The sequence below is a fragment of the Onychomys torridus genome, chromosome 1, assembly GCF_903995425.1.
Source record: "Onychomys torridus chromosome 1, mOncTor1.1, whole genome shotgun sequence".
Lineage (NCBI taxonomy): Eukaryota > Metazoa > Chordata > Mammalia > Rodentia > Cricetidae > Onychomys > Onychomys torridus.
The window spans coordinates 126874620-126883911 of NC_050443.1; the positions used below are offsets into that span (position 1 = coordinate 126874620).

General features: G+C 47.7%; 1 protein-coding gene across 1 annotated transcript; it reads right to left on the reverse strand.

The window, feature by feature from the left end:
- Positions 1-6883: 6883 nt before the first annotated feature.
- On the reverse strand, positions 6884-9292 carry LOC118587391 (cytochrome c oxidase subunit 8A, mitochondrial). Its single transcript, XM_036193325.1, has 2 exons — positions 9085-9292; positions 6884-7204 (listed from the first exon to the last, which is right to left on the reverse strand). The coding sequence occupies exons 1-2, from the start codon at positions 9196-9198 to the stop codon at positions 7109-7111; spliced, it is 210 nt and encodes a 69-aa protein (XP_036049218.1). The 5' UTR covers positions 9199-9292; the 3' UTR covers positions 6884-7108.

Below are 9292 nucleotides of genomic sequence, written 5' to 3' on the forward strand. Positions count from 1 at the left end.
GAGGTTAGGAGCACTGGCTGCTCTTCCAGAGGTCCTGAGTTCAACTCCCAGCAACCACATGGTGGCTCACAACCATCTGTAATGAGATCTGGGGCCCTCTGACTACAGGCAGAACGCTGTATACCTAATAAATAAATAAATCTTTAAAAAAAATAATAGAGCAAAGCCAAATGGAAATCATGTCTTTTGTTATTTGCTATCTTTCTTTTGTGAAAAATTTTATTGTGTCTGTGATGTGTGGGAGGCTATATGTACCAAGGTGCCTGTATGAAAGAGTACAACTTTATGAAATCCATTCTCTCTTTCTACCTTTATATGCGTTCTGGAAACAGATCTTGGGTTGTCAGGTTTGTGTAGCAAACACTTTACCCACTGAGCCATCTGGCCAGCCCAGCTTTTATTTATATATTTTTTGAAGATTTATTTATGTGTATGTATTACATCACATGCATGCCTGGTGTCTGGGGAGGCCAGAAGAGGGCATCCAGGTTTGAAGCTGGATGCAATAGTTGTGATCTATCCAACCTGGCAGTTTCTGTGGTCACAGGAAGGACCTTCTATAATGAGCAGGTGGGAACCAAAGCCTCAGATTATAACCTTTTAAAAAAATATATTCTTTTTGTTTGTTTGAGACAGGGTTTCTCTGTGTAGCCTTGGCTGTCCTGAAACTTGTTCTGTAGACCAGGCTAGCCTCAAACTCATAGAGATCCACCTGCCTCTGTCTCCCAAGTAATGAGATTAAAGGCGTGCACTACCACCACTCGGCTAAAAAATATATACATATATATTCTTATTACACATATATTGTTGTTAGTTTTGGGCTCTTTTGGAGCACCCACCACCTAGCTCCCAAATAAATCACACATGGAGGCTTATTATTTATAAATGCCTGTCCTTAGCTTGGCTTGTTTTTGTGTGTGTGTGTGTGTGTTTTGTTTTTGCCAGCTTTCCTTAACTAAATTATCCCATTTATCTTTTGCCTCTGTTTTTTTTTTCCCCTCTCCTGTAAATCTTATTTTTCTGTGGTTTGCTGTGTAGCTGGGTGGCTGGCCCCTGGAGTCCTCCTCCTTCTCTGGCTCCTTTTTCCTCTCCCTTGTTCCTTGATCTCCATTTCTCTTCCTCCTCATCCCAGATTTTTCCTTCCATATAGTCTCTCTGCCTGCCAGTCCCGCCCATCTCTCTCTCCTGCCTTGCTATTGGCCGTTCAGTTCTCCACTTGATCAGTCATGTGTTTTAGACAAGCAAAATAACACAGCTTCACAGAGTTAAACAAATGCAACATAAACAAAAGTAACACACCTTAAAATAACATTCTACTGCACATATATTTTTGTGTATGTGGGAGACTGTGCTGTGGCGCGTGTGTAGAGGTCAGAGGAAAATTTGTAGGAATTGATTTTCTCATTCTATCAATGTGGATCCAACTTAGGTCATCAGGCCTGGCAGCAAGCACCCTTACCCCTTCCCCCAGTCTATAGCTTTTCTTCATTCTCTCTTTTTTTGGTTTTATTGAGACAGGGGTTTCTCTGTGTAAATCTATAACTTTTCTTAACAGCATCTTTGATACCTGTGCTTTTTGTTTTTCGAGACAGTCTCTCTGTGTAGCCCTGTATGTCCTGAAACGCAGAGCTCTGGCTCTGCTTGCCGAGAGCTGGGATGGAAGGTGTGCGCCACCACCGCGCTGTTGGTATCTGTACTTTTCTATTTGTTTCATATTAAACTTTTTACAGCTGGGCGGTGGTGGCACACGCCTTTGATCCCAGCACTCAGGAGGCAGAGGCAGGCGGATCTCTGTGGGTTCAAGGTCAGCCTGGTCTACAGAGTGAGTTCCAGCACAGGCTCCAAAGCTACACAGAGAAACCTTGTCTCGAGAAAAAAAAGGAAAAAAAAAAAACTTTCTAGATGACTCACTGGTAACTTTTTAAAATAATTTTTTCAAAGATTTATTTATTTATTACATATACAGCATATATGACAGCAGGCCAGAAGAGGGCACCAGATCTCATTACAGATGGTTGTGAGCCACCATGTGGTTGCTGGGAATTGAACTCAGGACCTCTGGAAGAACAGCCAGTGCTCTTAACCTCTGAGCCACCTCTCCAGCCTTTTTTCTTTCTTTTCTTTTTTTTTTTTTTCTTTTTTTTTTTTGAGACAGGGTTTCTCTGTGTAGTTTTGATGCCTGTCCTGGGTCTTGCCCTGTAGACCAGGCTGGCCTTGAACTCACAGAGATCCACTTGGCTCTGCCTCCCAAGTGCTGGGATTAAAGGCGTGTACCACTGCCGCCCAGCCTTCTCCAGCCTTTTATTATTTGAAACAATAAAGATCTTATGTGGTATTCACTCAGTTTTCCTACTGGTGGTAAGCATAAAACAGGACATTAATCTTGACACAGTAAAGATAAAGGTCATCTGATTCTCCACAGGGCCCTTTTCTATTTTACAGTCATATTCTTTCCAGCCCTTCCTGATCCCGTCCAGACTTTCATGTTTTCTATTAAACCCTTGTTTGCTTGCTTTACTTCAGAGCTGAGGACTGAACTTAGGGCTTCTCACATACTAAGCTAATGTTCTACTGCTGAGTAACATTGTCAATCAAATCCTTGCTTTAATTTTATATTTTATGTATATTCGAGACAAGGTCTCATGTAGTCCAGGTTGGTTTCCAACCCACTTGCCTCCAACTCCTGAATGCTGATCTTTCAGCAATGGGCAATCATTCTGGGCTTGCTCAATTCTTGAATGCCCATTTCCCTGGTGGTGTATAGCTCTTCTCTTACTCAAATACATCTGTCCTGCACCTTTCAACACTTCCTAACTTCTGATTATCCCAAGGCATCTAAACCCCACTTGCAGATTTCCAGCAATCCCTGACATAAGGATACACTGTCCCTGCCTCCTGATTTACCATTCCACAAATGTCCAAGGCCAGTGACAAAAACAGGCAAAACAAATTGGGCTGGTGGCTGAGATATGTAGTCCCAATATGCAGGAGGCTGAGGCAGGAGCATTACTGAGTTCTAGGCCAGTCTGGGCTACAGAGTAAGTTCCACACCAGTCAGGACATCAATATGAAGTCCCTATCAAAAGGATTGGTATAGGGGCTGGAGAGAGAGCTCAATGGGTAAAGTGTTTGCTGCAAAACCATGAGGACCTGAGTTTAGATACCCAGCACCCACATAAAAGCTGGGTGTGGGGGTTGGGGATTTGGCTCAGTGGTAAAGTGCTTGCCTAGCAAGCGCAAGGTCCTAGGTTCGGTCCTCAGCTCTGGGGGAAAAAAAAAAAAAGCAGCTGGGTGTGATGGCATGCACCTGTGACTCCAACACTGGAGGAGTGGATGCTGGTGGATCCACTTGTCCTGCCAATCTAGCCAGAACAGCAAGAGAAACCCAAAATAAGGTGAAGAGTGACTAAGGAAAATGTCTGAAGTCACCCCCCCCATACACAAGCAAGTGTGCATGTACACGTGTATACACACACACACACACACACACACACACACACACACACCATGGCTAGGGACTTAACCCAGTGGGTAGAGTGCTGGCATGTACAAAGCCCTGTTGACTCCATCACCATATAAAAACTGGGCATGGTATTGTTGGATGCCTATAACTCCAGCACTCTGGATGTAGAGAACCAGAAATAGATTGTCATCTTCAGCTACATAGGCGGTTTGAAACCAGTCTGAGGTATATGAGACCATGTCTCAAAACCAGAGCTAACACACGTGGGTGGGTGAGTGCATTCAGGCTGCATGTTGGAAAGTCGCAAATGTGCCAGCAGGCAAAGGATCAAGTCTTCTCCCATACAGTCCTACCATCTGGAGACACAGAGCCCATCTATGTCCAGGGAATACATGTTCAGGTGGGAAATGAGTCCCCACTCATTCTATTTATCTACATTTTGCCTCAGGGCTTTTTACGAGTGAAAGGTAAAAAGCCCCAAGGCAAAATGTAGGTGAATAGAAACAGGTTAAATTAAGTTAAAAGAGCTAGTGGGACCAGCCTAAGCTAAGGCTGAGCTTTCCTCCATGTCTTTATTTGGGAGCTGGTAAGTGGACCAAAGAAAATGCCAACTACAGCCCCAGAGTTGTGCTGCTGTGCCCACCAGGGTCTGGGGAAGCAATGAATCCAGCAAAGGCCAGGCCTGCAGAGCTGCACAGGCAGTTAGCTGAGTTGTGAGTCACCTATTGGACAGGCCACTGAAGCACAGAGCAGTGGGGAGCCAAGCAAGGGGCACAGGGAGGATTCTACCTCCATTGGGAACTCATATGACACTTGTGTCACCCAGAGGTCCAATCAGCTGGTACAGCAGTCCTGATGGCCCATGCCCCAAGAACTCAGCTCTGGAGATCAGAACTAAAGTCAAGGTGCATACCCTTAGGCTGTGTTCCTCTCCAGGGGCTGAGAATCCATCTCTTCCTTTCCACGTTGGCTGGCAAAATCCAGATCCTCGAAGATTACAGGAAGTCTCCCAATCCTTCTGGCTACAGCACTTCTTAGCTCTAGCCCACTTCCTGCAGTGACGGCAGCAAGGATGGGCTGGTCTGTAGGGCATGTCAGGTCGGGTGATCTCACTAGGCCACCCAGATAATCCAGGATGATCTCCCAGCTCAAGACCCGGAACCTTAATCACACCTGCAAAATCGCCTTGGGCCATTTAAAATTACTTCATGGGTTCCTGGGATCAGAGAAGTGACATTATCCTGCCTATCATATCATCTTTATTTTGTAGTCCCCAAAACTGAAACTAGACTGAATGATTGGGCTAAGGTCACCCTTCACCCTGGAGCCTCCAGACTCAGCCCTCACCATCACAGACCAGACAGGACACAAGATATGGCCCGAGCACAAAGCCTTACTTTGTGGGACATCATTTAAGGACCCATGACTGGGGGAAAGCATGCCAGTGAAAGGTGAGATTCTAGGCCTGTGAGGATGACTCCACCCATGACAAGTAAGTAGGAATCTTAAGCCCTCTTTCAGGCCCCCAAGCCAATTGCCCAGCCCACCACCCCCACTTCCTCTGAGATGTCAAGCCTGCTTAAAAGGGCCCAGACCAGGGTCTGGGAATTTATAGCCAAATGGCTTCCCTCCAGCCTGAACAAACTCAAAACAGACTATGGTTTTGAGCAGTCAGTTCTTCTGTGACAGGGTGTCTGTCATCTATTTCTTGAGTTCCAGGGGCACAGAAATAGGAGAGAACTAATCCTTGGCAGAGCAGTGACGTTACCATAGAAACTGGAACAAAACTCTTCTGGTACTGCATGGCTCTGAGATCAAGGTATCATCTGTGTCCATGGACAGAACAGGTCCGTGCAGCCGAACCTCTTCTGGCAGCAGAGGCTTGGCAAGGAGGGCCCCTGCCACCCCACCTGCCTCCATCACTTCTAAGGTGACAAAGCTGATTGACAGCCAGCTTTCAACCCTACCCTGAACTGTTGTGAACAGGAAGGGCTGTCAATGTGATTGATAGTGTGAAGGCAGGCACAGCTACAAGACCACTTGGCCAAGATTTTTTAGGTCATCCCTTCATTTTTTATCCATTTATTTAGTGGGTTTTTTGTTGTTTTAAGAGATACTGTCCTTACTGGACAGGTGTCAGTCTATGCCTTTAATCCAAGCACTTGGAAGGCAGAGGCAGGAGATCTCTGTGAATTCACAGCCAGCCTGATCTACAAAATGAGTTCCAGGACACAACCAAGGCTCATTACACAGGAAAACCCCATCTCAAAGAGAGAGAGAGAGAGAACTACTATGTAGCTTAGGTTGGCCTGGAAATCAGGACCCTTCAGCCTCAGCCTCCAAGTGCTAGGATTCCAGGTATGGGTCTCCACACTGGGCCCTAAAGACCCAGCAGCAGCAGCCCACCCCCCACCGACGTCCCAAGCTGTGCCCACCCTGTAGCATTCTCTGCCTACTCTGGCAACAGGGTCAGGCAGCTGGTCCATAACCCCTTCAACCTGAAGACACCAAAGTTGGTTTGTATTGAAAGCAGTAGGCCCTCAGGAGTCGTCCTTTCCTACCCTTAGGGAACATCCTTGGCCTTGGATGTATAGGCATCACCAAACACCATGCTGAAAAGCTAGGAGTAGAGGATGGAGGGGAGCCAGCTCCACCTGAAGCTTTCAGAAAACAAGCCTTTAGAAGGGCACCAGAAAGGTATGTTCTGACATCTAGGGCCTAAAACTAACAACAGCCCTCAGCTCTCACCTGCCATTGTGTCTATCTGGAAGTCAACCAAGTCATTGAGCAAAGCATGAAAAGGGAGGTAAAGCCATTTTACTCTCAGGGGTTTGGGGGGACCACAGTGCTGCTCTTCCCTGTGGGATTCCAGCTTGGTAGGTGCTGCTTCCTATGCACCACATGGCTAGAGAGGCCGCCTCCAGCTCCCCCTTGCCCCTCCCCAGGCTCCTCCTGAAAATACTGAGGAGGTACAAGGAAGACTACTTAGCTGATAAGCATTTACAGAGTGCTGAAAGAGGCCCTGAATTGACATAAAATGCCTTGGGCCCCACTACACCCACTACTTGCAAGGTACTGCACAGGAAAGTCACTTGAAAAGGATCACAGCTACAGAGCTGGCCTTAAAGATGGAGTCCTATGCATGCACACATGCACTTACAGGGAGCCAATGAACTTGGTACAGGTGAGGGAACTGGAAGGGATAAGCAACAAGGTGATGCTCAGTAACAAATGTGTTTTCCAGAAGCTGAGAGCCATCTAAATAAGTGAAGTGCAGCTGACACGCACCTAAGACTCCTCAGACAGCACTGGGGTCTGCCCCAGCCAAGGTATTCCTCCCTAGACCCCAATCCAACACCATCCTCAGCTCCTGTGTGCAGGCAGGAGCCCAGGGCAGGAGGGCACAATGTATTTCTGAGGCAAGGTTTAAATAAGACTTTATTGTTACAAGGGGGGACCCTGCCAAGCAGAAGCAATATTTGTGGTCCCAGCTGTCATCATGGAGACTTTGATTGGTCATGATTGCAGAAGAGGTGACTGAAATTGAATGGCATGATCTGAGGGAAGGCCAGCCAGGAATGCAGGAGACATGATCAAGATGGCTGGCCAGAGTGGTCTAGTCACAGGATGAGGGACCAGCTCCCTTCACTCCCGCTTCTTGTAGCTCTCCAGGTGTGACAGGACCCAGCCCGCTGGCAGGAGGCAACAGATGAAGCAGGAAGTGAGCCCAACGGTGATATCCTACATAGAGCACAAGAAAGAAGGATCCCTCAGGGCAACGATTCTTAGGAACTCCCGAGTTTTGGTAGTCCTAAGGGTACTGGTAGGGTACTGGTAGGCATGGGAAAGTCCCTCAGAAAGATAGACTAAGGAAAGTCCAGCAGACCCACACTAAGGAAAGCAACCTGGGCCTGAGTTCAATCCCCAGCATGTGTGAGGGAGGGACAGACAGAGACACAGGGAGATATAGTAAGGAGGGACACTGTTTCAGGTGCCAAGCCCATTCTCAGCCTTGATATAAAGGTCCCCCTGTCTGCAGGGAGGGGAGTTGCACAGGCAAGACTCTTACTATGTACCCCAGGCTTGACCTTGAACTTGAGATCCTTCTGCCCAAACCCTAGTGCAGGAATTACACTCTGTGCCACCATGCCGACTGGGGTGTGTGTATGTGTGGCTATGTGTGCTGTTTTTGTTGTGCCCACTTGTGGGTGGAGGAGAGCTTGACATTTAGCATCTCCCATAACTGCTCTTTTAACTTTTATCTGAGACAGGTTCTCTCACTGAAGCTGGAACTCGCTGATCTGGCTAGACAACCTAAGCAGTGGGCTCCAGGGAGTTCCCTGCCTCTGCCCCTAGCAGCGCTGAGGTTAAAGACTAGATGGTCTTTAACCAACTGGGTGTCCAAACTCAAGTATTTTACCAAACAAGCCATTTCCCCCAGGCCCTTGTTGTTTGTGTATTTTCTTTTCTTTTTGGTTGTTGTCTCAAGACAGGGTTTCTCTTATGTAGCTCTGGCTGTCCTGGAACTCACTTGGTAGACCAGGCTGGCCTCGAACTCAGAGATCCACCTGCCTCTGCCTCATGGGCACTAGGCCATCACTGCCTGAGTGGTTTTTTTTAATAACTTTCAAAGATTTGTTCTATCTGCATTTGTGCAGTGTGTGTTGGGGGGAGTGAGCACAGGTGTGTGCTCCTATACTTTCATGGAGGCTGGGAGAAGGGGTCAGGTCCCTTGGAGCTGGAGTTACAAGCATGATACATGGTTTGATACATGGTTGCCAGGACCCAAGCTCCAATCTTGGGGAAATCATGCACCAAAAGCTCCCAAGTGCTGAGCCACCTACCTCTCCAGCTCCCAGACCCTGTTTTGAGACAAAGTCTCATTATGTTGCCCGAACTGACCTGAATTCCTGAGCTTGGTCTTCCTGCCTCAACCTCCCCAGTACCTGGGCCTACAGGCAAGCATGACTTGATTGTTACTGTTTCCTCAGTGGCAACGCTTTGGTTCTAAGCCTAATTCAGTGCCCAGCTGCCTGGATTCAGGACCTGCTCTCACTGAAAATAGAAAAGCTCAAAAAAAATTTTTTTAATTTTAAAAAAATGAGGAAGTGGTGGCACATGCCTGTAATCCCAGCACTAAAAAGATGCAGACGGGATTATCAGTTCAAGGTCAAATATGACTACAAGTTCGAGGCCAGCCTGGGCTACATGAGAACCTGTCTCAATTTAAAAAAAAAAAAAAAAAAAAAAAGGTTAAGAAATGAAAACAGCTATCCTACATTTCTGAGAATCCCAAAGACCTAGTGGGTCTCCTGCACCCCTCCTTAAAAAAAAAAAAAAAAATTAGCGACAACCATTACCATCGCTGCCAGTTATCAGGCATTCCCCACCCAAAAAAAAAAAAACAACAACAACAACAACAAAACAAAACGTTAAGGTAAACCGGCTTAGAGGCTGGGCAGCGAGTAAACAGAATCTGACGGGCTGACCTGAGATCCAGGAAACGGGGAAAGTCCTAGCTAGGGCTTAAGAGCATCCAAGCAACTTGTCCCCTCCACGCCCTGCAGTCGGCGCGGGCCAGAGCTGCAGGCCGCCCCCAGCACCCTGTGGGTCCCGCTCACCACGACCCCGAGCTGCTCCCGCGGCGGCTTCGAGTGGATCTGAGCGCGCGGCACCATGAGCCGCCGGGCCGGGCCGGTCAGGCCCCTCAGCAGCAGCGGCGTCAGGACAGACATGACGGCGCGGAACCCCTGGACGAGGACCAGAGGCAGCCCAAGGTCAGGGAGACGGCCTCACCAGCCGGAAGTTCCGGCGCGGGCACGACCTCGG